The sequence below is a fragment of the Myripristis murdjan genome, chromosome 19 (genome assembly GCF_902150065.1).
Source record: "Myripristis murdjan chromosome 19, fMyrMur1.1, whole genome shotgun sequence".
Lineage (NCBI taxonomy): Eukaryota > Metazoa > Chordata > Actinopteri > Holocentriformes > Holocentridae > Myripristis > Myripristis murdjan.
In genome coordinates this window covers 10,470,573-10,497,431 of record NC_043998.1, presented here as the reverse complement: position 1 = coordinate 10,497,431, position 26,859 = coordinate 10,470,573, and the positions used below count along the sequence as shown (strand labels likewise).

Below are 26,859 nucleotides of genomic sequence, written 5' to 3'. Positions count from 1 at the left end.
ATTCAGCCCAAACTTTAAGGAACTTAGGTCAGCAGACAGTTAAAACACAATAAAACACATAGCCTGATGCCACACAAACATCAGATGAGAAGACCAGTCATAAAGTCAATATCACGCAATATGGAAAAATAAATAGTTTGTCAATATGACATGATTTGAAGTGTCATCTTTTTCTGGTTTTAGAGGCTGAATTAGAGCAAAGGAATGTAAATTTCTGAACTGTCTGTTATAAACGTTATGTTTTTTTGTCTCCACCTACTTATAGAATAGAATAGAAATACTTTATCGTCTACCTTTTGCGTGCAGAAGGCAGAAATTTGTCTTCGACTTGCATACATTAAAAACATTAAAAACTTGGTCATCAAATCTGTATTACTAACGACTGTTTATCAAAAATCCCCTTGTGTAAATTTTGCAAAAACACCAATAGTCATCCCTACAATATCGTCACAATATCTATACCAAGAAATTCAGTCAAAAGAAATCAATCTACACCTTTCATAGAGCATCTGTGTTTCCAAGCAAATTTTGACTTCTTTATAGTTGCCTAGTTCTATGCCTTGTTTTTTTAATGTTTGCGAAATGAATGTAACCCCTTAACATCTCTTGTTATCAACATAATTTTAAGAACTCAAAGAAGAATCTACTATGTAGGAGACGGCAGACATAAATGTATGAAGAGCCATTGTTTTCTCTGCTAAATAATTGCCAAAGGTGATCCATTTTTTTGGAGGACTCTAAAATTGTTGGTGCAGGCAACAGTCGCTCTTTTGCAGAGGATTACGTCTGATTAAGCAGCATATAAGGCAGGATGTTGTCTTTGTGTGGATGTTTTTTATGAATATTATCTGGCTGTGGATGCTCAAACAATGTGGATCTGTAACACAGAAAGTTAATCTCTTTAATGGTCAAGTCCACAGTAAGAAGGGGGAAAAAAAAAACAATGAGCCACATCTACCTGCTAGCAGACATTCCTGCACTGAGAGAGTGACAGCTGGTGAGAGGAGAGAAGTCTAAATGTTGTTCTAGTTGTTGTTTTCCTTCTCCATTTGTGGGGGTTCTGGAACGAGGGATGAAAGCCAGCTAGCGGGACAAAGGGGAAGTGGAGGTGTGAACACCACTGTGCAGGGAGAGGAGGGGGACGGGGTCATTACCTTGATTACCCTGTAAGGAGGTGCGGGCACAGAGGTGTGACTTGTCTTAATGTTTTTACGAACCGACAGGTGTGTCATAGGCACAGCAGCCACCAGACTCTATTAGGACCAATGATAAAGGCCGTTTCTTGTTTTGTTTTTTTTTTGCCATTACCAGAGCGGGGGCAGGTACTGCGAGCGGGTGATGAGTGTTTACAGTTCTGTAAGTATTAAGCCTGCCTCTCTCCTCCACATGCATGTGCTAAGTGGTTTGATGTTGGGTTGCAGAGGTCTTATAAAGGTCAAGTAAGTCCATGAAAATTAAATGAAAATTTCCCTCTTAAGTTGACATTGCTGGCCCAGATTGGCGCAGCTGTGTCTGCTTGATGGGATGGTTCCTACGTAACAGGAGCTCAGCAGATTTTCTTGAGCATTTGTATATGATGGGACAAGCCTTTTAATCCGATGAGGCATGTGATTACTGTTTGTGTTCCTACCGCACAATGGAAATAATTTCCCATTTAGGAGAAAGCCTGTGGATCCTCAAGTCCCCTCTCCTGCTCCTCCGCTGGATTGTCTGTTTAAAATCCTGTTTCTAATTCTATATCATGTCATACATCAGGGCCGGGATAGGGGGCACACTTGTTGTCACTGATTATCAGGATTTAAACACATGATGTGTCATCTATAAATAAATCCACTACATGCATAAACCACATGCATTCAGATCACAGATTATATGCTTTGGCTTAGGCTCACTGTGCATTTATGGGTAAAGGGATATTTTACATTATTCAACAGGCCCACAGCCCATTTCATCATCAACTGGGGCTTTTTTATTAATAATTTCACAGAAATCCTTCATAAATAGTGCACTGTGTACTAAAGAAGCACTTTTCATTATAGCATGTGGCGAGATGATAAACACTGGGGCTACTGCTCTGTAATTACTGGACATCATTACATAACATCCACAGCTTACACAGACAGTTTTTTTTATGTGATGATTTCAGCCATACATCTCTCCATTACACAAGCAGCCACAATTTTTGTAACAGGACAGTCACTTCATCCCACACAGTCGACTTTACGTTTTCCCCAGTAGTGGTTAATGACTCGGGCGTAGCAGCAGCCTGCGGGAAATCAGACGACCTCCAGTGGGTCCCTGTCAGCCTGCGACACTGCCACAGTGACCGAGTCAGGCAGACGCACAGCCAGCCGCTCCCTGAACACGGCCAGGAAACCCCGCTCACTGTTGCTATGGTCACTGAGGATGACGCTGGTTCCTTTGGCCACGGCGTCCAGCACTTCGTGGTGGGACATCTCACCTGAACGAAGGAAATAACACTTAAACCTGCAGGCACGCCCATGTCTGACAAACTCATTCATTACAATGCCTTCAGTCCTGCCCGTCCTATCAGTGACTGCAGAAGCGTGCTGTGACTGATAGTCCAGTAATTTTAGGCCAAAATTGGGGTCAACCTAGGACAAATTGCAAGAGAAGCAAACTCAACTGATTTTGTATCCTCAGTTTGTCCTGAGTGAGGGAAAAAAAGTCCCAAGAAATCCCATTGGTGGAAAGTTTTGAAAATCACCTATTTATGACCAAAATTTTACTTTCAGATATCACTATAAAAATTCACAAGATGATTACACACACAAAGACAAGAAAAAAAGTCAATTACAAGTTCTTTGATTTATTCTGTTTACACATGCATATCACACATTATCTGATTTGGTATGCGCTAATAGGGAACATAAGGGATAAATGCCAGAACAGATATTTTAACAGTGAATTAAAAGGTTACTATATATATAGTAACCTTTTAATTCAAGGTTGAAATCAGTTGAGTTTTTTTCTCTTGCAATTTGTCCTAAGTTTTTTCATAAAATGACTGGACTATGAGCTTTGTTCACATCCATGTAACTTTATTTTAAATACTAGTGGAGACCCCAAGGTTTTCAAAGATGCTAAATAGCAGCAGATTCAGAATTTGTATGTGACATTGACTTTGAAGCTACTAAGGGGAAATTTGAGGGAGTTCAAGGGGTTAAATGAGAAAAAGAGATGCCTACTTTTGCTTTACATGAAAAATGCATTGTCATTAACTGACTTTTTAAGTGGCATCAGTCAAAATATATTCCCAGTCAAACACAGTATGAGCTCATTGCATGCAATGTTGTGGCTTCAGCTGCTTCAGTGAGGACATCAGTGTGTTACAAAATCAGAAAAATGTCATCTGGCTGTAGCTTACCTGTGACATAGAGGTCTGCTCTCACTCCACTGAGTACTGAGGCGCCAGACCCAGCACACACGGCCACAGTGCACACAGTGGACTCTGGAGGATAACGGTACAGAACACAGAGACTGATTAACACACACACACACACACACACACGTCTCAGGACACTGAGAGGCTACTGACAATTTCCATTCCACCTGAAGGAACATGGTAATGCTTGACTTCATCAAGTGAAATTATCAGCACTAAATGTTTTTAATTGCATGATTTGCTTCACTATCATCTTTAGTGATGCTGCTATTTTTTGCGACAGAGTAATCTTATTCTTAAACCTCCATTTCTTTCAGCTATATTCCATGTGATCCTTCAGTATACAAGCTTTTTTTTTTTTTTTTTTTTTACAATCATACACTGCAGTGGCTGATTTCACCAATTATTTTCCTCCTATTTGGTTACACTTATGTTAGTAAGTAAAATCATATACTGTAGGGTGTGTGTGTGTGTGTGAAATGCCTTTCACTCACCTAGTGTCTGACCCACTCCCAGAGCCAAGCGGAGGTGCTTCAGGCCCAGGTGGGACTTCATTTTCTGGACGGCCATTGCCACAGTTAATGGCTGCTCCAGAATGCTGAGTCGCCCTTGGCCGTGGCCTGGGAGGGGGTGCTGTGTGGAGGAACAGCAAACGGCGAGCAAAACAAGTTCAACTACCATGCACAATACAGTGTAATATACCATTACTACACTCCAGTGTCTTACAGCCATTACATGTTAATGGAAGCTGTACAAAAGACAACAATATACAAAGATGAAAGGTCATTTATGGTGTGTAATGTCTTAATTAAAATCTGTCACTGTATACTGCTTATATAAAAAAACAACATGATTTTTTTTATCTGGCAAAACTCTTTCTTGAAGAGCTAACATTTTGGAGACACACGATGTTCATCTGACAGCGGTGATGTGCTCGTGCTGTACCTTCTGCAGCTGCAGGATGCTGAGGGACTGGCTGGGAGCGCTGTGTCGTAACAGAGTCTGAACACTGGGAGTCAGTGCTGAGTCACTGCAGGTTAAGCTGATATGGATCCCACTGTTGTCTGAACTGCTGTTAAACAGATGAAATCCATTATTCACAAGTGCACATGATTAAAGATTCAACACAAGCAAGCAACAAATCCCTGCTTGAACGCCCTCCTTTGAATGCATGGATTTTTACATACACATGCATACGACCTAATGACTGGTCCACGGGGGGAAATGAAGGAAAAGACCAATTATGCCAAATCTGTTATGAACTGTTTAAAACTCACTGCATGATAACTGAACCAATGGAGTTTTGGTAAAGCGGGACTGAGGAAAATATGTTTACCTTGTTCAGAAATACCTGCACTCTCTCATCATTGTGAATTTCCCAGTCTGGGATCAATAAAGTATACCTATCTATCTATCTATCTATCTATCTATCTATCATTCCCAGCTGCCTATAGCACATCTTTTTAAATGGAAACCTTATGGAGTATAGATCACGAGTAGTATATTAAAAAAAAACAGCCAGGTCCGTGTGAAACATATGGAGGTTGAGGGGGATTGGACATACTACCTGGTGACTGAGTGCTGCAGTGGGGCTCCACTGTCCAGAGCCTTCAGCCCCTCCATAACAGTGTTCAGCTCCTCTGCATTCCTCACAGTGAATTCCAGTTTGTGATTCTGGGAGGCGCTACCGAGGGCCTGACTGAGCACAGACACCTGGCCACTACCTGACAGAACAATAAAGACACCAGAGATGGAAAAAAAAAGACTTAGAGACGCAGATGGGAAACACCTGGTCAAGATACTTGACCAGTGGGACAGTGTCCAGTGTCACCACAGATTCGCCTGCAGGTTCATCAAATATGCAAATAGTGTATAGTGTGATGACATGTGTGACACATTTTCCACTCAGCATGACTTCTTACCGAGTCCCCCCACCAGCCAGTCGTTCACCCCCCCTTTAACAGAATCCCATGAAGTGTGAGGAGAGAAGACCGCTATCCCGGCCTCCACAGCCCGGACGGCCAATCGCTGCTTCCAGTCTTTCTGCACCAAACGCTTGATCGGCCGGAACAACGGAGGGTGATACGAGACAATCAGGTCACACCTCATGGCTTCTGCTTCCTCCATGACAGCCTCCGTGAGGTCATTGGTCAGCAGGACGGTCTTAACGGGTCGAGCTTTGCTTGGCTCGACCAGCAGGCCGACATTGTCCCAGGACTCGGCCAGCGACAGAGGGGCGAGCTGCTCCAGCACCTGCAGAACTTCCTGTAGGTCCATCGGGCCAGAAGAGGGAGCAGAGTGAGAGTGGCAGCGAGTGAAAGGGAAGTGAAGAGACGGACGCAGGGGGACAGAGGTTTGTTGACTCGGGAAGCCACAGCGAGCAGGAACAGGTGAAGGGTAGGAAGAGGGGACGCACACAAATACTGAGTCAAACCAGCAGGAAGCAGTCTGTGGAGTCAAGTTACTTCTATGAGCCGATGATAAAAATCTCCAAGAAAGGTTTCTGCATCCCGTCAACATTGGTGTAAACCTGTGAAGGAAAAAAAAAAACAAGGCACATTAATGAACTGATTATTTAATTTAATTTAATCCTAATATCAGCATGATGTCCCACCCTGGAAACTGATACAATACACTCATGCCCCTGCCTGCGTGGAAACCAGTCACACCGCCACTGGCTGGGAAAATAACATTAAACTCTATTACAGTGTGTCTTTAGTGGGATAGTTTGTTTATAGGGAAACACCAAGCCAGTGAAAATGACTGCAGGTTGGTTGTGACTGGCAAGCAGCTGAACTTGTGCCTTGAGCTAACAAGCTAACATTAGCCACCCGCTAACACAACATCATGAACTATTTTAAAAGAGACTATATTTATCGTAACATACGCATAACTGAGCTAAAGGTGCATCTGCATGTCTTGCACTGTCAAAACTACGCTGTGAAGTAAATAAATCTCTCTCTGTGCCAAAGCATGCAGCACTTACTGTGGACGTCCCTCCCCATGGACCTCCTAGCATGCAACATGTTTTTTTCCAAGCATGACGACGGAAGATATAATTGACTTGCGTTCATTCTCTACAGCCTTTCTCTTACCTTGGCCATAACCATTGTTAGAGAACCCCAACCTTAACTATAACCTCAACCTAATCCTAATCCTAACATTAACTCTAACCCCAATCAATAAAACAAAATGACCACTCAAAATGCGGAAAATTCCGTTGTCATACTAGGAAAAAATATCGCGGCATAGATACTTCCGGTTTCCTCTTCTTAAGGCCACGCTTTAGATTGGACATTTGAGATGTCAATCAGTGTTGGCATAACTAATGAAAAAGTAAATGTTTTCAGTATTTCATGTCGATGCATTATCAGAGATGCAAAGAATATTTTACTTGATTAAAAATAATGCTCTGTCAGTCACATGTATGGGTGAATCATGTAAAACTGAAGCCACACTGCCGCATTACTTCATTACTTATTAAACAGAAACATTGCTTTCAGTGTGTGCAGCTTGTGCAGCTTATTTTAATTGTACATCACATTAATATGCAGTATTGTATGGGAGTCGTGTGTCTTTCATCAGCAGCCGGTGCTCATATGAATCCATATTCAACATGTGAACATTTGGGGGCCATTAACTTTGATCCTCCTGCATCGGTAATATCACGGGCCGTGCCTGTGAGAGTGTTTTTCATGTTGCTTGCAAAGGGAGCTGCAGCTGCAGATTCAAAGGGGAATTGTGACTCGACTGCACGGTTTCTAAAACACATCACAGAGATCCCAGAGATTATGCATCATCTGGACCGGACGCCTCGCGGCCTCAAGACGCCTCGTGCAGTTTAATCATCACAGTGGACCAAAAGACAAAAGCGTTTTTCTGTTTTGTGAAATAGGGATTTGGTGACAAAGCTTCAGCGTCATCACACCCCTCTAGCAGCAAAGTAATCATACATCTGACAAGCAGCTCAGCGAATAAAAAAAAAAATAAAAACAACAAAAATGACACATGAGAAACAGCCCCGGTGATGCCCTCATGCTGAGCCTCACCGTCTGCTTGCTTGAATTTGATTACTCTTTGTTGTGGATAATTTCAAAACCACTGGATATATATATATTTTTTTAACAATTTATTGTCAGATTCCCTCTTACTTCACAGTTTAAGTTACTCTCTCTCTCTTAATGTTAAAGATCCTATTTCACAATTAGTTGTTGCAGCCAGCATTCAATTTGATGATGAAAACAGGATTTGAGAAGGTGCATTTTCAGCAACCCAAGCTCAAACCAACCTCAACTTTTTTTTTTTCATCTCCCAACGAAGACCAAGCATGCTGTCTCAGACCATCCTCTGCCTTTTCCAGTAAACACACTGTTGAGTTACAATACCGTGTCAATACAAATATGGAAGGCAGGTGGAGGACAGCAGTGAAGTTTCAGTCATACTGAAATCTAACATCATGACCTGTACTTATTATCATTTTTTTCTTTCAGTTTTGCTTTACAGGACAACTGAGTGCCCAAGGATTGAGACAGAGAGGGGAAATTAAAAAAAAAAAAAAAAAAAAAAAAAAAAGATGCAAAGGATTATGCAGATCAGCGATTGAACAAAAGTCTGGCTTAATGAGCAGTTTCTTGTATGTTCCTCTTCACTCATGTCAAGAGGAAGAAGAAGAACAAGAACAAGAACAAGAACAAGAAGGAGGAGGCAGAGGAGGTGAAGAGGAAGAAGAGGAAAGTACTTGGACGACTGATCAGGGGTTAGATGTTGAGATGTTTCTCATACCTGGAAGAATTTGTCAGTAACGTCTATCACTTGTTTTTTATTGAAACTTGCTATCATTAACTCGTTGATATGGGTTACAGAGGATGAATAAATGTGCTGTCAGTTCATATTCACAGCATATAGATTATATTGATATTCATAAACCAACATTGCTGTCATATATAATAGAAAAGGCCTAATACAAAACATCTGTAAAACAAGAAGCAAATGCATCGCTGTCCATATTACATAAGACGCTGCTCATATGTGATATCATACATATATATTTTTACTCCCAGATTATTGTGAACAGGAAAAGATTAGATGCCTTTAATAAGCTGTATTAATTCATGCCGGGCTGGTGGTCTGACTTGGTAAACACAGGATCCATCCACCACTTCTGAGAAAGATTACCGGGGCTTTTCTCCTTTGGAATAAACAAATTGCATCCAGATACAAGAATAAACAGTTGTAAGAGATAACAGGAAAGGGTTAAAACTTCAGCTCTGGTAATGTGCTCTTCAATGAGCTGTTTGGCAGTGTGGCTACAGAGTCAGAGAGAGGGCGAGAGAGATTATTTTGGATTAATGCAAGAGAGGCCTATGCTGGATGTTAGAGGGATCAGGGATGAAGCAGGGCAAAGGCCAGACCACGAGCATTACACCATTTTGATCCCCCCCCTTTGTCTCTGTCACACTCTCCTCAACCGCTCTATTCAATTGGGGATTTGATTTTATGCCTCAGAGCACCAGCAGCCGGGGCCGCCGTGTGTCTTGCTCGTGCCCAGGACAGGATCGCCTCCACAGGGGCCCCCCAGCCGAATATTTAAGGGTTACGGGACCCCTGTGTGTCCTGTGCTGACCCACGGCCCGGAACGACTGACCTGGTGTTACCCCTCTGTTGGCAGCCCTGCTATCAACAACAATGCCCCCCCACATCTCCCCCAACACACACACACACACACACACACACTCACAGACATAGGACAATATAGGGAAAAGAGGAAGCAAATACTTTATATATTTGCTTTTGTGTTATTCTCACTCTCTCTCTCTCTCTCTCTCTCTTTGATTCACCTCCCAGCCAAAAGGGGAAAAAAAAACATTATTACATGTTATTACATGTTATTTACATGCAACAATAATAATAAGCAAATGTGTTACTTAACCATCAACCATGCCGGCGTTGCCAAGTGCAAACTTTGCAACAGCTGCATCCAATCTATGTAGTGCCAGTTTGACAGATGTGCGTAGAGTTAGTAGGTCTGTGTGTTCAGAGAGGAATGGATTCACTTTTGTTAATTGGTACTATAAGCTCTCGTGCCCCATCTGTCAGTCCATCTGAAGCGCTGCCCAGTTTGTCATGCAATAATGCCCAGCGGCACTGGCCTTTGTCGATTTGGGACGCTCCGTGTCCCTATCTCTCCTCTGCCTCAGTTGTGTGTGTTTCATTTCAGCAGTACCTGTTCTGTGTCACGTTGACACAGTTAGACAAGATAACCGCAATATGAATGATGTCCAACACAGTTTCTGGCATTTTTGTATCATAATTCTGTGTGAATTGAATTATTGTGAAATTGCTCTATTCCCGAATTTGCTGAAAGGAAGCCCCTCAACAACTCCTGAGGTTCCTTTGCCCCCCTGAAAGAAGTACTGGAGCGATGCAATGCAATACAAATTTAAGACAAGGACAATATTTAATGTTGTGTTGACTAGTTAACTGTTGCACAAGCTGCTGTCCCAGATCTGATACTAATCAAGTGAAAATAAGTGCATTAGCACAATGAGGGCTCATGCACTGTGGTCCTTTCTGGGTCCATTCAGTAAAATGTTTTCATACAGAGTTTTCTGTTGTTGTTCATATCGTTAAGCCCTCTCCCACTGAAATCCCCTGTGCCCGAAATTCCATTAAGTTTGAACAATTCATAACGAGAAAGAATGACTAAGTCTGGACTCTCCCTTAGGCAGATTTGTAGCCACAGGGGCAATTTCATTTTATTTATTTATTTGTCTGCTTGTTTGTTTTCATTTAAAAGCCGCAAATCCTATATCTGTGTGATTGAGTAACAATTTGGAGATGATGTTGCGTGTGAAGCACTCTGGTAAATCACTGGCCTGCCCATGCTTGGTCACGCAATCTCTTCATCCTTGTTATGCCCTTCCGCAACCAGCGCATCCTTACCCTTTATACCTGAGAGCTTAATCAGAGATGTTTTTGGCAACACAATCCTTTTATGGTAAATCCAGTCCATAGATCACTGGGTTGATTTATTACGCAATCAAGCTCATCATGGAAATACATGCAACAGCAGAAAAAAGGTATCTAGTCGGACAAGTAGCTTTAGATGCTGTCCATGCTACTGCAATGCCACTGATACCACGGCATAACTAATGATTCTATCTGCTTTTTTATAATTTTTTTTCACACTATGAAGCACCTTTTCCAAGGAAAGCCAATATCTGAAATGTCTATCATCAGGGCTTAGCTCATCAGAATCCATTCATAAATGCATGATGACATCCAAGCAGTTATTAATAGAAGCCCAGACGAAGTATGTGCACATATGCATAGAAATATATATTCTGCAATTCTTTGACAATTATAAATCCAAGTTTGCATGGTGGGTTGATTCCAGAGATGAGAATGATGCAATGATGCAGTTGCCACAATAATTTAATGAAGAATAAATACATTCCATGAGGAATAAATACATTTCAGAAACAAAACAATCCAAAATGATCAACTCTTGTTATATACAATCCATATAATGAAACAAAACAACATGATTCCTATTCGTATACACACTTTCTACATCATTCTTAAATTTCTGAGAAAACGTGTCATCAGAAGATTGTCGATCTTTGCATAGCTTTGCATAAAATTCTCTCTGAGAATGACATTCCTTGAGGTTTTATTGCAGGGCTTTATTTGAATGTCAACATAAATATGTGTTTGCCCTACATATGTACAAGTCTGTACATGATGTGTATCTGTCTGGGTTAGTGAGAGCCAGTGTGATTATATATATGTGTGTCAGTGGAGAGGTGGAAATGTATTTTCTTAATCGCCATCCTCCTGGGCTCTCACTGGCGGGACATCATTCTTACAAACTCTGTAGGAAGAGAAAGGAAATTATTTTTGTGCTAAAAGCATCGCCACAACACAGTTAACCTGGGTGAATATTTTTTGTGTCACTGACAGTGCTGCAACTGTGTTTCTGATGTCTGAGGGCTCTTACCTTCAAAATCTACCGTGCCATCTCCGTTGTTGTCTGCTTCTTGTACTATAGCATCTATCTCTCTCCGGCTCATGTGCTCGCCCATCAGCTTGATCATGGCCGAACGCAGCTCCTCTGTTGTGATCTCCCCATCTCCGTCCATGTCAAACTAACCAGAGGGAGCAAGTAAGGTCTGTTACTGCCTAATGGAAGCACAACCATTTATAGATGATAGGACTTAAAGTCATTTATTGGGTCCTACAATGTGGTAATGAAGTGTCTGGATAGCTGTGCAGTGTTGTATTCAATTAAGCTGCTTAATTTCCCTTGTAAAAATGGAAGATTCTGGTGATTTTGGAAAGAACATTTCTCTCTCACCTCTTTGAAGGCGTTTTTGAGCTCCTTCATGCCAATCATCCCCGCAGTTTCTGCCAGAAGCTTCGGGGCCATCAGCTCCACAAAGTCCTCAAAGTCGACTCTGCCACCAACTGGAAGCAAAATGAGACGATACAGCGAGTCATCCATTATGCATGGCAGTATTACCAGGTGCATCATCTGTTAGTAGCAGTTAGTAGGTGTTTATTCATTAACAGGAAATTAAATGTTCCTCTTTCAGGCTTTTGTTACTGAATGTTTAATTCTGCTCTATCTTTCTAGGTCAACAGTTGTGATTAATTTCTATACCACTTGGCATGTCTGCGAGATTTTCCCTGGCATTTCACTTTTGACTCAAACAACTAACAGAGCAGGAGTTTGCCACAAACTTTAATAGACTGCTAGGACTCACGATTCATGTTGATGTTTTGGCCCAGCTCAATCAGCTCCATCTCAGTGGGCATGTAGCCCATGGTCCTCATCAGGTTGCCCAGGTCCTTGCAGCTGATCAGCCCATCCTTGTCTTTGTCAAACTCATTGAACGCCTCCCGCAGTTCTGCAGAAGAGCACAGCAAAGCACTCAGACGGCCAGGCAGTCATTTAGGCCGTGTGGTGTGAGAGGTTGAACCTAAATTCAGCAATATTTTATATAAACCATTTGTCTGTGTGTAATGGACAAGATTAAAGAATTAGTTCCACCTATAGTCCACAGTAACAGCATGAGAGGCAAAAATAAGGATGGGGAGAATAAACACTATTTACCATCGATCTCATCATCAGCCAGCTCCCGTTCCTGCACACAAGAAAGACAGTCGGTCAGTTCCCATTTGTGATACGGATCATCGTCATAAACACTGCACCCTACAGTACATACCATGCCATTGTAGTTCTTAAGAACACAGAAACTACAGTGAGTATATGTGGAATGGTAGAAAATCCATCACGTTGCAATGTGCAAACACACCAACGGGCCGCGCTTTTCCCACATAAGAATTTAATTTGTAATATCCAAACCCCAGATAAAATGGCATTATAGTGCAGAGATTAACGGACTTCCAGGTGCAGTGGATTTGCTGACATCTGGCAAGATGGTGCACATTATGTGTATATTTGTGGGTGGGCGCTCACTTGGCCCAGTATTGCTGACATGATTTGTGATACACTAAAGTGGAGACATAGACAGAGATAAAGCCTCCCTCCCTGAGTTTTTATTTTTTCTATTTTTATTGTTATCTTTCTGCTATGAACCATTCTACCTGTCTTTGCAAAATTTGCAAAATAAAAAAGAGAGAAACACAAACCCACACATAAACAAAATGCTGTTAAATGACTTACAATATTCTTCCCTCCTCGCAAGAAAATGCACGCTGCTCCAAAGCTCATCTCTGTTGGAGGAAACACAAGAGTGTCACATGTCATTAAGAGGAGTTAGAAACTGATGCATTTCCCACTTTTTCTGTGGCACTACACACAGCTGAGGAGTGTTTTGCTCCAGCCAGAAAGTCAGGATTAATGCCAGGCTGAGTAGTCTGTGTACTCTCTGAAAGATTTAACAATATGTTCGATGTCTGGCCTCTGCGTGTTTGTGTGTGTATGTGTTTGTGTGTGTGTGTGTGTGTGTGCCTGTGTCTGTGTCTGTGTATGCCCTTGTAAATCATTTCTCACATCCAGAAGAGGATGACTGCAAATTATGATCCATTCAGAGCAGAGAGTTGACTTCTTGGTGCTTCTTTTCAATGCAGGGCAATCAGTTGCACAAATGCAATTTAAAAAAAAAAAAAAAAAAAAAAAAAGACCAACTGGATAAAACTAACAAGATAAGTCTAAAATAATACTTTTTTCAAGAGAAATCTTCTTCCAATTTTCCAATTAACACTGATCACTTGCCTGTCAAATGTAATAATAATATTCACATCATATACTGCATATATTTAAAAAGGTATGTCACCCACACTGCCATTGCTTGAATGATAAGTTTTACCATTTAAAAGCATCCCTACAAAAAAACAACAACAACAACAACAACAAAAAACAAAACAAAACAAAAAAAAACAACAACAAAGTAGCACTCACCTTCCTCTGGTGTTTTCTCCTCAGCCTCCACACGCAACATAAAAAGACTTTGCACTGATGCACTCTGTCTTTGCAGTGCAACAAGCCCTGTGTGTGTGCTTCTCTCCCCCTCTTCTTCTTGTCTCGTCTCCTCTCTTGTATGAGGCCGGTCTCTCTCCCTCGGGGCAGCCCTGCCTCTCTGTCAGTGGCGACCCGGTCTGGCTGACCTGATGGGATGCTGAGAGGTTGTATGAAGGGAGGAGTGGCCATGCTCGGGGGAGGGGGGAGGAGTTAACTGTGTGACTGGAGGACAGCGGGTCATGCTAAATCTAACGGGACGCGGCCCAGGTCGGAGCTGTGTGTTGACATCATATTGTAAATTATACTGCAATCTGATGCCACTAACGACAGGATCAATGGGATGTTATCAGATTACAGTTTGGAGGCTAGAGTGTCTGAAATCTGGAGTGTGTTGCTTCAGTCCACTGCAGCATTATAGATTCAGAGTTTCCATTTCATGTGTGGTGGAAAATTCACACCATGTATTTTATTTGTATTTTGACACATTTTGCACATTTTGGAAATAAAATGGTCTTAAATCAACATTTTAAAATATCCACAAAAATATTAAACAATTGCTATTCTTGATCTTCTGTTTGTGTGTGTGTGTGTATGTGTGTGTGTGTGTGTGTTTTGTTTTTTGTCATGTCAATTCAATTTTTTATCCAATTCTGTTACGTTTTTAGTTTGTGGTCTTAATATTTTTTGTTTGCTTTGTTTTTTTAAGACACGTGTTTTAATAAGACTTTGTGCTGGGCCACGATCACAACATCCCTGACTCGCTCTCTATCCTTCCTGTCCCACTACTATCAAACATCTACTAAATGCAAAAATGTTCAGCACTTTTCATTTTTCAAAAGGTGGGTATTTCATTTTGCAGCAACTCTCCTCACTTAACCTAAATAGAGACAAGAAAGGAAGTGAGGAGAAACGCTAAACGTGACAGCACCACATTAACATGGTTTCAAATGCATGCAGTCACGTGAGCATAGTTTGTGTATCGGCTGGCTCGACCAACAATACTCCAATTTCAAAACACTAAATAAGAGCCCAGGAGGGCTTATAGGGTTGTTATTACTGAAGCATCACATTTGTCCCTGTACAGAACCTCTCCAGACTTAAAGAGGGACATTTTTAGACAAACAGCATCTCAAAAGTAGAATATCAGAGATGCTGTCCATGCCACAGTCGGCGTGTCTATCAACAGTCATGCATCCTGTCCCGGATCAAGACACTGAAGACATTAAATCCCTGCTGGCTCTCTCATTTTAAGTCGCTCGGGATAAGAGCATCAGCTGAATGCCTATAAAGTAAATGCATCTCCGGTCAATTCAATTATCTTCAGGGTGAAAAGCATTTTTTTTTTCAAGAGTGGAGAGACTTTGAACTTAGTGCAGCTCTTGAACTCCACCTCACCTTTGTCTACAAGAATGCATTTTCATGGTTAAATGATGCAGAGCAAACACCCTCCACAGAAACTGATGAGGACAGTTTTTTTTTTTTTTTTTTTTTACCTCAACCAGGAGGCTTGATGTGACACAGTAAAGTAAAGCCTCTATTCCTTAAAAAAAAAACAAAAAAAAACACAATTATAAAGATGTGTATTAGAGAGCCACAGGTCGATTACAGCTAATATCCTCAAGTGTGATAATCTGCAGGAGTATTGATTACATTTGCAGGAAATAAAGGATTATTTCTTCCGTGAAATAGCCTGATGACAATGCCCGGGATTACGGCCAGTCTTTATTTCATGCAGCAGGGTTATAACTGCAGGGTCTCTATTAACTGGCTTAGCCGAAGCACTTGAGCTCTGGCTCCTGACAGTGACAGTGACCGTGTCCTCTGCCCTGACCTTTTCCTCTCCGCTGCCTCCCTGTTATGTAAATTCATCAAAATCTGTTTGCATAAGAAACATAATCTACTGGGATTTACCCCATCATGAACTTGTTCCAACTCTTGATCTTTGTTTGTTTGTTTGTTTGCATGTTTTTTGTTTTTTTTGTTTTTTTTGGTTATTGCATTGGACACAACAAAGTCCAACTTAAAATAAGATGAGATGGAGGGATGGAGGGGATATAAAAAGGGGAGGTACGGGATTTATATTGGGGACTGAGAGAAATTAGAGATTTTAGGAGTTGGAGGGTAAAAGAAAAAGATGTTAATTATATTGGGATTACTGGGAGGGAAGGAGACACTATTATAGTGTCCGTGTGTATGCGTGTGCATGTGCTTGAGTGTTTGTGCATGTGTGTGTGGGAGACAAGGATGTGTATTACTTTTAATATTCCTCTGATGAATATTGTTTGATACTGTTACTGCTGTTTTCTACTACTTCTCATAGATTTAGTGGGGTTTTTTGAGCATTGTCTCATGTTGCAGGGTGATCCAGCAGGCAGGATGTCCCGTAACTGGAGGATCACAGGTTTGATCCCTGCAGCAGCAAATGTATGGTATCCATCAGTGGTTTGGCCATGCTGTAGTGTCCTTGAACAAAACGCTTTAGTCAGCATGGATAAGCAAAGTTTGAGAACATCTGCTGTAGATAAACAAGCTTTGGTTTTATCTGGGACATCACAGCCCGTCAGTCGGGCCTGGAAACCACAAAAAAACGGCCATACGATTGGCTACACATTGACCAGGTCAGACAAAAACACAAAGATACCATGTAGAAAGGTAGAGAGGGATATTGTTTGGTGTTATACCATGTTTTCATTGTATTTACGTCACTTTATCTGTATGTGGTGTTTGGGGTTTTTGTCAAATAACATTGCACAACATGGAGATTAAACTGAGTGGATTATGGGAGCAACAGCAAGGGTTACGGAGCCATATGTGGAAGCATCCATGCGTGTGTGAGAGAGACAACAAGACACACAGAGAGTGTGTGAGTGAGTGATTCTTGTTGCTATCAAACAGAAGCAAATTCAAATGCTTTTCACATGGAAATGCAAAAATGGTGCAAGAATTAATACACCATCAATTACCTATATGCAACAATAGACTGTGGTATAACAGAATTAAAGGGAAATAAGAAACTTGAAGAGACACAACTGAACAAAGTTAGACCTTAAATAGTTATAATTCAGATAAATTAACTTATTAAAAGCAATAAATGATATAAGCCTGCATCTTCTCTGTTGTCTTCTGTCGTTCCATAGAATTAAAGTGACTCTGCAGCATTTGTGTTTCTCAATGAGGATTATATAATACACAGGCTTCGCAACACTTGATATATAGGACTGCTGTCCATTTGCAACTGTTGTTTTCAATAGATATGTATTGTGCTTGATTAAAACACATTGTGGTATTTACTCATGGCTGATTGTGTGTTTCAGAGTTAGATATCAGGTTTGGTAGAAAATTGGATATCATTCATTAATTGGAAATATTTATTAAAAGAGTGCATTTGATCAGTTTTGGATTATTTGGAGTTCTCATTTCAGAAATTTTTTTGCCTGCAGGCTCGGTTTCAGGACAAATCCACTGTGGCATCACTTCAGCAGACACTTGCCGTCCCGGGAAACTGAACTCAGTCCTTCTGGGGGAAGGATGGTTTGCCTAATCATCACGCCACCCTGCTGTCCAACAACAAAATTATACTTGCACGGGGATTAAATTGCATGTACTGTATGGATAGGTTACCAGTAATACGTTAATCACACTCATAAACAGCTTTGTTCTGTGCAATCTGCTAAATTAGACTAAAGACAAATCTTTTTAGACCACAGATCCCTTTTGGTGGACAGCTGTTGTAAATGGACTTAATGATATGACTTATCACTATTGGCTATGCAGTTGGATTAGAGCCCACAATGTGGAAACACCAGTAAACCAACCTATTCAGTCTGGCTGGGGGCCAAACTGCAGCAGACTTACCAGCGGTCCTGATCCCACAATAAAGACCTTCCACAGTGGGTTCTTCTGCTATACAGAGTTGAGATTTTACATTTTGAGCTATGTTAAAAGAAAATTCTAGGCTATCACTATAGCAGTCTTCACTGGGAAATATTCATTTTTTAATTATGTAATTCATTTTTTCCCTTCACACAGAAATAAATAATTACATCCTAAGGATGTTGAAATTGCATAGCTGAACTCTGTAGTTCACTGATGTTTGGTGCTACTTTACATTATATTAAATTATTACAATTTCTTTATAGTTGCTGATTGAATATGTTTAATGTAGAACAATTTAATTTGACATTTTCCCTGCGCCTCCTCGGCCACACAGGGACATTGTTGCTGTTCATCTGCATATTTTTAAAGCGTCGAAGAAGTGCACTTCCGTTTTCCTTTCGGCTCCCGCCCCGCTCCGCCATCATGAAGTCCTGAACAAAAAACGGATGAGAGACGAGTAAGATGGATAACACGAATTGGAAATGAAATCCGCCGGCAACACTAACGTAATGCCCGTGCACAGTGGAGAAGGGAGCGGACGAGCGGAAATTCATGATCAAATTTTCCACTGAAAACGTCTCGGGCAGCGCCTGGCGTAACGTTAGCTCCGCCGCTAACGTTAGCTAAAGCTAGCCGCTTGGTTTTCTCTGGCAAGGCAGGTCGGCAGCTAGCTGGGCTAAGTTAGCTGGCGAGACGTCAGTGTAATTGACTGACACATAACTGATGCCATATCTTGCAGACGTGCTAGCTTGCCAATTCACCAGGAACAGCAAAATGGGAAGGACTTTCAGTAAAAGGAACGACAGGCAGAATGTGGTTCGTTCGTGTTGAATAGACACTAGCGACGAGGAAAGGAGAGAGAGACCAGTATTTTCCATCCAGGCCAGTTAGCTAGCTCCCCAGCTAGCTACAGTGGATCCCAAAAGCCACGGTAAGACGTGTCATAAATCACTGCATTTGTTAATGTCATCCAATGCTTCATTTTCATTCATGTCGGGGTGGAAAAATCACCAGGTATTAGCAGCTGCCTGGCTAGCAAATATTGGAGACATTGACATTGACAGTCCAGCTTGTTGTTGGCTTGCATCCTGAACGGGTTGCTGGCTATCACAGACAGACAGCCCGGAGTTGTTGTTGTATTTGTCTTGTATTTCTTGGCTGAGCAAGAGCAAATATAGCCTAATTGACCAGCCAAGTGCAAAAGCCATCTAGCTGGGGTAGTGCAAGAGATGCACCCTATTCATGACACCCACAGCAAAAATCCAGCTAAGGACGCAGCTATCTCACCTGCAAGGGGTAGTGTCATGAATATGGTGTTTTCACATTATGTGCACAGTGCTGCAGGGCTGTTGAAATCATATATAGTTGGATGTAATAAGATTGTAACATTTGTTGCCACTTGCTGAATATCTCTGGGATTTGCATTTCATGAGTAGTTGCTTGGTCAGTTTGATTAAAAGGCTGCTTTTAGTTTTGCTGCTGCATTTGGATAACTTCTCATTTTCAAAGGGAACCATACACTTCCTCATTGAAAATTGCACAATCACTACAAGTAAGTGGCCCATAGAAGGCATGTTCAGTTTTCACAGTTTGTGATATGGGCACAAATTGAGATTTGCTATAAAACTGCTGTACCATGGCCACCTCAGAAATATGGGGTTAACTGTGCAAGCCTTGTGTAACTAGGACTAAAGCCTGGTACATGTTGTTAGTTTAAATCTTATACCAGCCATACCAGAGTCTAGGGCTGCACAATGAACTGTGTGTAATCGTGTATTTCATTTTAGCTCACATGATTTTTTTCCCCCATTTATAATTCTGCAGTTGAAATAACAAAGATCTCAATAAAAGATGAAAGAGGTGCAGCAATAACTGTCATAATAGTTTATAGAAAATATAGTGAGGATTATTATTTTGGCTGTAATCAGGAAACCATGCCACAAGTAGGTGTTTACTGTGTCTAGAGTCAGTACAAAAGGTCTGAGTCAAAACACAGCAGCGGTGCTTTGATAGTGGTAAAGACGTGTGATATTTCTCAACCTCAGATATTTCCATACCTACCAAATCAGTAGGTAGACCGCCTTCATGTGTTTTTCTGACCACCAAAAGGAAAATGGAAGTCATCCGCTAGATTTTGCTGTTTCTCTTTGCTCAAAATACTCAGACGTAACTGCAGTGGTGTTGATTTATCCGCAAAGACATGAGGGATTGTTTTTAATAGTGTTACGTGTGTTTGTTTTGTGCTTTCAGTTAGTTCCCATTCCAATACAAAACCGACTCTACTTGTGAGATTACTGTTTATACCTGCTTTCAAATCAGAAACTCTGATTACCTTCACAAAGAAGTACTAGTGGTCATAGTTTCTTTATAGCAAGAGCAAAACCTTTGGTCACACTCTGCCCAGACAGTGGCAAAGTGTGGGCTGCTTTATCTTTTGGAAATTGCACTATTTTAGTTTGCTGCTTTCCAGAGCGATGGCTTTCTTTACTTCCCTTTTTTTTGTGCTGGATATACAGTTTTGATTTCTCTGCATGAGCTTGGCCCCAGCTGTCATTGATATGTTTCTGGTAGAGATGGATTACTCCTAGGTAAATTGTTTCCTGAAGCTATTCAAGTGTGTGAGTGGGTGGGTGACAGACTAGGCCGTATTTCCAATAGGCTGCTCATGTTTCCAGCATGACTGTTCATAATCCTTCCAAATAACAGACGGTCACCCAGTGTGTCCCTCCTAACCTCCCCAGGCGCTGGCCATGCCGTCGAGTGTGCGGGCCGGGAGCCTGAAGGACCCGGAGGTGGCTGAGCTCTTCTACAGGGAGGACCCCGAGAAGCTCTTCACAGACCTGAGGGAGATAGGCCATGGCAGCTTCGGGGCTGTCTACTTTGTAAGTTACTCAGCTTACTCTTAAGATTTGCAACAGTGGTCGGAAATTTGCAGCCCACTAGCCACCTCTCAGATCCTGTTGAATTTCTTGTACATATAAGCAGGGTGAGATGCTTGCCCCTATACTGTGATACAATCAAGATGTCAGGATCTTTTTGAAACTGTAATTTGCATGTCTTTGGTATTATTTGGGAAAGAAACACAGTTTCAGCATTTTAAATCTCTGTGAGCTCATTTCATGTTAGTAGAATCTCTGGGTGCACAAACCACTTAAGCTCTCTGCAAATTCTGAATTGTGACTGAATTGTTTGAAATATAGGTGCAGAAACTCTGAGTTAGGCTATATTTAACATAGGTTATTGGGCAGCTGAAGTAGGCTTTTGAAAACTGAATAGGAGCGGATCATATTCTGTAATGAAATGGTTTTTAAAAAGCCTGTGTTAGGTGCATGCCTTTGTTTTCACTGAGCTGCTTTTCTGTCCTGGAGTCTTAACAAGATAATTTCAGCAAATTTAATTTTACCTTTTTCCAAGGTTCACATGTCATAAGTCACACATTACCATAACCATTGGTATGCTGAGTGTTTTCCATTCTTTTAAGGACTTAAAGGTAATTGTAAACACCAGCATGTTGATTTAGAGCTGATTTTTCAAGCATTTCTATGTATGGTTTACATATTTGTATGCAACTGCAACGCTCAGATGTAAGGGAACTGAAACAGTAAACAAGTAATCTGACAGTTTTATTTTCTGCAAATACCACTCTAATAATTGAACACTATGTATCTTAGCTGTTATAGATGGTAGAGAATCTGACAGCTGTTGTCATCATTTTGCTTCTCTCTACATGTTAGTCAGTAATAAGTTGCATATTTCAAATCTAGTGTATATGACAGTTACTGTGACACTCATAACCAATGTTTTGTGTTTCTCCTGCCATGGCTGGCTGTTTATTTTTGCTGTAAAACAAAAGATTATGTTGTGACTATGATATCTAAGTAATGCATTTTATTCCCACATTATGGCACAGTTGTTTGTCTTTACAGTTTACATTTCCCATCCCGAGTGTAACAGATAAATAGCAGTGCTACAATATGTAAATATATTAAGATTCATACCGACAGTGAAGAACATACATTGATCATTGAATGATATTCAGTTCATTATGCAACCATGTCACAGTATCAGAGGGAAGTAGAAAAACCTGTGACAGAGCAAGTGAAGGCATGCCTGTTGTTTCTTCATTTTTGCCAGCTGTATTTAGTCCTATTAGACTGTTGCTAGAACCGATAGTACAAGCTGTTTTCAGTCTGAGAATGTGACTTCCCCTACTTCCTTAGAGAAACCATTTTTTTACTGATCTGAGAAAACACAGGACAGGTAGAAAGGAATGTGATGCTTCCTTTAGAAAAAGCTCTTTCACATCTTTTAATATGAGGCCCCATCATTGAAATGTACTCATTACTAGCCTGGGTCAAAGGGGGCGGTAGAAAGAGAAGGTAAGCACAGTGAAGAAGAATGCCTCAGGGAAGGATGGTGATGAAAAGAAGGATGAGTGAGGGTCAGAGAGGTTGTCTGTTTTGGGAAGGGGAGGTGATCATAATGATGATAAGGGCACAAGGTTGATCGAAGAACCAGCTGAGGATGAAAGGTGGCAGTGAACAGCCAAGGACAAAAGACAACTGGCTAGTGGTGGATGAAAAGCCCTGTTTAATGAAGGGTGAACAAGTAGCTAGTGAAGGATGAAAGGATCGACGGGAGAGGGCAGAAGGAGAGAGGGAACGAGACTCGGCGGAAAACCTAGTTTTTATATAATGGTGATCCTGTGTTGCTTTGTGATGGGTCTCGTCTAAAAATGGCTGATACATCGCATTGTTGTTTTGTGAAAATGTGACGACCGTAACAAATGGTGCTCAGGTTTTCAGCAAATCAATCAGTTGAACATTTGTGCATTTAAAAAAAAAAAAAAAAAAAAAAAAGTTTGGGCCCCCATGCCACTTAAAGGACAGTTTGGACTGAAGCCTGAATTGAATTGCTTGTTAACCCTTCCCTTTCCATATTAGGCCCACGATATCCGCACAAATGAGGTGGTGGCCATCAAGAAGATGTCCTATAGTGGCAAACAGTCGAACGAGGTAGGACCTGTCAGCCCACAAATTAAGATGCATGTAAGCTCAGTTTCTCTGTCGCAAGAGTGTGTTCATCAATATTCATGGCCCTTGTCGTGTTCCAGAAATGGCAGGATATCATCAAGGAAGTGAAGTTCCTCCAGAAACTGCGCCACCCCAACACTGTCGAGTATCGTGGGTGCTACCTGAGAGAGCACACAGCCTGGGTGAGTGTGTGTGCACTTAACGTCAAGTACACACTTGGGCTGATTTCCCTAAAATAGTATGCGGTTTTAATGCTCCCTCCGTCTCTCTCCCAGCTGGTGATGGAGTACTGCCTGGGCTCAGCTTCTGACCTCTTGGAAGGTGAGTAGAAAAACAGAAAAGAGACAAGTGGGTAATTAAGAAAAGCTAATAATTTAATTATTATCATTTATATCTCTTGGGGAGGGGGGAAATGATGTCATCCAGTATTCTAATCCTGAAATCGCCTCATGTCTCTCTGCGCCCAGTTCATAAGAAACCCCTCCAGGAAGTGGAAATAGCTGCCATCACCCATGGTGCATTGCAGGGTTTGGTGTATCTTCACTCTCACAACATGATTCACAGGTAACCCCCATCGCTTTTCTCTCTGTCTATTTTGCTCTCCTCCCCCACACTTCTGACAAGAGAAATGAAATGAACACAGGGGAGAAAGCATAAACAGCCCTGCCTAAGATGAACTTATGCAACGGTGTGTGTGTGCTAGCAGGCTGTACAGCAACCTGCTTTTATCGCACCTTGGTACTCCTTCACCTCGCCAATACATGTTTTATTCTTCTCCCCTACCTCCTTCTGTTTTCCATCTTTTTCTCCCTATTTTTCCTGCCCCGAATCAATCTCTACCTCTCTTTGTGTCTCTCAGGGATGTGAAGGCAGGGAACATCTTGCTGACAGAGCCAGGCCAGGTCAAACTGGGGGACTTTGGCTCCGCCTCCATCGTCGCCCCGGCTAACTCCTTCGTGGGCACGCCCTACTGGTGAGACGCCGCACACCATAACGCCTGTCACTCAAAACAGTATTGTCTTGCTTTGGAAACTGCTGCTCCTTGTGGACTTTTCAAAAATTAAACCAAAACATGACACAGCATAACTGGCACTTGGCTCATATCAATATTCATCAGCTTAGCAACCCAGACCTACTACTGAAATATTGGCCCCGGTTGCTGTGTGCTGACGCTGATGCTTTTTTTTCCCCCTCCTTCATGTGATATTTTTGTGCCAGTCACCGGCACCTCATGAACTTTGTTTCAGTGTGCACAACTTCCACACAGCAATCTATCTGTATTTCATAATGTACTTGTCAAAATAAGAGCTGTTTTTAAGTGAAACACAGAATAGGCTTTAGTGGATCCACATCCTAATCATAGGATCTAAATCGTTAAAGCTGGCTTTCTCTAATATCCCTTTTACAAACACAGCACTAGACTGTTAACTGCCTTAACCCTGATTTTCTCTTGGAAAATTAGAGCTTTAAAATTAGAGGAGGAGAAAGCATTTTTCCTGTATTCTAAAACAATGGCGCATGCATATTCTGTATCTGCTGGTTGCAGTGCTTCATTGAAGTTACATCACGCTGATTTGAGTGAAGTATTCAAACCCAAGATGCCATTGTTTTATGGCTGCACCTTTACATGTTTGATATCTTTGGACACCTTTGCATCTCTACTACAATTTAAAACAGCACTCTGTGAATTTGAACAAAGGGCGGCTATGCAGCATACAATGGTAAAGACCTGTAGGGTTGAAGAGGTTAAGGTCTTTTGATATGGGTCCACCCTGTGTCGACAGCAAGTCAGCCTCACTCTGGAATATGACAGGGAAATGTCCGGTGTTGCAAGGATTCACAGCAGACTTTATGTTGTAGACTTTATGGCCTGTATGTTCAAGTGTACTTCTTCAATTGCCTCGTCTTGATCTGCTGCCATCTTAATAAGGTCATTGAAAGAAGGCGTGTTAAACGGGCATCAAGTAATCTATAACTCGGCTGTGACCCGCAGAAATTTGCACCAGCATCAGTTTAACATGTCTCCTCCTACACAAGTCTATGGCCCCAGCAGTGAAGTCATATTTTCACAACAGAGATGAATAATGTAGCTAACAGGAGCAGAGATCCAACAGGAACATCCAGAGGAAGAGGAAGTATATCACAGTGCACAATACTGTAGCAGTAATAGTGCTCAGTCATTTGCTTTATTTACTTGAGAATGCAGCTCAGTAACCTTTGTAGCAGATTTTTTTTTTTTACACTTTGGCAGTGCTGTTCTCCATTGTTGAGCAGTTGGAAACATGCAGGTCGGTATTTTGAAATTCAGATGGGTAGTGATCTATTGTTCCAAGCCAGAATATTGACTAGTGAGTGACATTTGAAAGCCAGATTTTTCAGCATCTGGTGAAGCAATTGCTGAGTCATCGTTTATTATTCAACTACCCTCAATCAACGCTCTGCATATATATGGTCATGTTCTGAGAGGCAGGAAAATCACTTAATGTCCCTTTAACAGTCTTATTTAGATTTTTTTTTTCTACCCTGCTGTTTTCTGCTTCCTTTTTCCAGTCCATATCTTGTTAAGTGGTGGTAGAATGGTGTGTTTCAACTTTGCAAATGCTTTTCTTTTTACAGCATGCATTTATTGTCACGCTTGTACAGGATAAATTCATAGAGGTGTGGCAACAAGAATTCGCTTAAACAATCAACCTTTATAAGTTTGAGCACAAATAGGGTTGACCTGCAGCATTAACTTACCCAGGTTGACCTTTTTTGCAGTGACAGTTCATTGTCATGTCTTTTTCAGGTCACTAGTCTGTTGTGAAAGGGTTATCGGCTTTCCACAGGCAGGTTGTCATTGTTATTGTACGTGAAGAAACCTTACACTCACAACATTCATGTTTGTTGAAGTGGTGTGGTACTGAAAGTCTCAATGGGCATTGAAGTAGTGTGTTCTGTTGGCTGAGGATCAAAGGAGATGACTCTGGGAAAAGCTGAATGGGTCTGTCCTGTCCCTCCATGCAGGATGGCTCCTGAGGTGATCCTGGCCATGGACGAGGGTCAATACGACGGGAAGGTGGATGTGTGGTCACTTGGCATTACCTGCATAGAGCTGGGTAAGAAATGGCCATAAATTACTTGTCAAGTATCTTTACATCTTCTCACCAAGCCGAATATATGCAGGGCTTTTTCCTTTGCTCCCTTTCATCTGTTATTGCTCTTTACCTCACACTCTGTGTCTGTCTCTGTCATGCTGTCTGGCTTTGTCACTTTATAGCGGAAAGGAAGCCTCCTCTGTTCAACATGAATGCTATGAGTGCCTTATACCACATCGCCCAAAATGAGAGCCCTGTGTTGCAGTCCAATCACTGGTGAGTGACAGGGAAACTTCCTGACCCTGTCTCTTTTTTTCTCTTTGAAGCAAACATGACGACTGCTGGACACCAAGAGCTGAAATCTAGTTTTGTTTTCAAGTGATGCTGTATTTTACCTCTGGTATCTGTAGCACTGTGAGCATTTTGTAGTTGTGAGTCGGTGATGCTGTGTATAGACTGACAAAATGCCATATGGCAGGCAAAATAAAAATGGAAATATTTGTTTGAATTCCCCGACTCAGATTAAATTGTTTCAGTTGCTGTATTTTGGGAATGACATGTCAGGAATCAGCATGCAGCAGGAAATATGAAGTGGCCCATGTGTGATGGCCTACATATTGTTAAACTTTTTTTTGAAAGGTGAATGTAAGTGATAGCAGCAGCCTCTGTGGACTAGGCTGAGACAGCAGACAAATACAGCATAGCTATGATGGCATTTTGACGCTGAACCATATATTTGCCTTTATTCGACCATGTTAGTAATTTTCAGATGAAATTCATTTTTTTATTTGAGCAACATATTAAGTAAATAAGTCGCTTTTTATGAAGGAAGCCAAGCCTCAGCACAGCTTCATACTGCTGATTTTATTTACTGAACATCATGATAAAATGTATTTTTTAGAGGATGTGGAGCCAAATTGATTATTAAAGGTGTGTAATGTGACTGTGTTTAGTGAAATAATGAAAATAAGAATGATGCTT

At 41.4% G+C, this 26,859-nt stretch overlaps 3 protein-coding genes across 5 annotated transcripts in view; 1 reads left to right on the top strand and 2 right to left on the bottom strand.

Annotated features, from left to right (window-relative positions):
- Nucleotides 1-1,946: 1,946 nt before the first annotated feature.
- On the bottom strand, nucleotides 1,947-6,622 carry nif3l1 (NIF3 NGG1 interacting factor 3-like 1 (S. cerevisiae)). 3 transcript variants are annotated; one of them, XM_030077856.1, is made up of 7 exons: nucleotides 6,393-6,622; nucleotides 5,329-5,936; nucleotides 4,974-5,130; nucleotides 4,352-4,475; nucleotides 3,901-4,039; nucleotides 3,389-3,472; nucleotides 1,947-2,461 (listed from the first exon to the last, which is right to left on the bottom strand). In XM_030077856.1, the coding sequence occupies exons 2-7, from the start codon at nucleotides 5,924-5,926 to the stop codon at nucleotides 2,277-2,279; spliced, it is 1,287 nt and encodes a 428-aa protein (XP_029933716.1). In that variant the 5' UTR covers nucleotides 5,927-5,936; nucleotides 6,393-6,622; the 3' UTR covers nucleotides 1,947-2,276. The 3 variants fall into 3 exon arrangements, with proteins under 3 accessions (XP_029933716.1, XP_029933713.1, XP_029933715.1); XM_030077853.1 differs by having other exon boundaries at nucleotides 4,352-4,478; nucleotides 6,393-6,615; XM_030077855.1 differs by having other exon boundaries at nucleotides 4,352-4,478; nucleotides 6,294-6,397.
- A 4,200-nt stretch (nucleotides 6,623-10,822) lies between these two features.
- On the bottom strand, nucleotides 10,823-14,043 carry cabp5a (calcium binding protein 5a). Its single transcript, XM_030077875.1, has 7 exons — nucleotides 13,833-14,043; nucleotides 13,095-13,144; nucleotides 12,522-12,552; nucleotides 12,172-12,315; nucleotides 11,763-11,872; nucleotides 11,406-11,553; nucleotides 10,823-11,279 (listed from the first exon to the last, which is right to left on the bottom strand). Exons 1-7 carry the CDS (start codon nucleotides 13,870-13,872, stop codon nucleotides 11,251-11,253), a joined length of 552 nt encoding a protein of 183 aa, XP_029933735.1. The 5' UTR covers nucleotides 13,873-14,043; the 3' UTR covers nucleotides 10,823-11,250.
- A 4,111-nt stretch (nucleotides 14,044-18,154) lies between these two features.
- taok2b (TAO kinase 2b) overlaps nucleotides 18,155-26,859 on the top strand; it is a 28,024-nt gene continuing 19,319 nt past the window's right edge. The window contains exons 1-9 of the mRNA XM_030077835.1: nucleotides 18,155-18,699; nucleotides 20,510-20,650; nucleotides 22,712-22,783; nucleotides 22,882-22,983; nucleotides 23,077-23,122; nucleotides 23,269-23,365; nucleotides 23,661-23,774; nucleotides 25,808-25,899; nucleotides 26,061-26,154. Coding sequence (XP_029933695.1) covers nucleotides 20,519-20,650; nucleotides 22,712-22,783; nucleotides 22,882-22,983; nucleotides 23,077-23,122; nucleotides 23,269-23,365; nucleotides 23,661-23,774; nucleotides 25,808-25,899; nucleotides 26,061-26,154 — 749 coding nt within the window. The 5' untranslated portion in view covers nucleotides 18,155-18,699; nucleotides 20,510-20,518. The remainder of the gene's footprint in view (nucleotides 18,700-20,509; nucleotides 20,651-22,711; nucleotides 22,784-22,881; nucleotides 22,984-23,076; nucleotides 23,123-23,268; nucleotides 23,366-23,660; nucleotides 23,775-25,807; nucleotides 25,900-26,060; nucleotides 26,155-26,859) is intronic.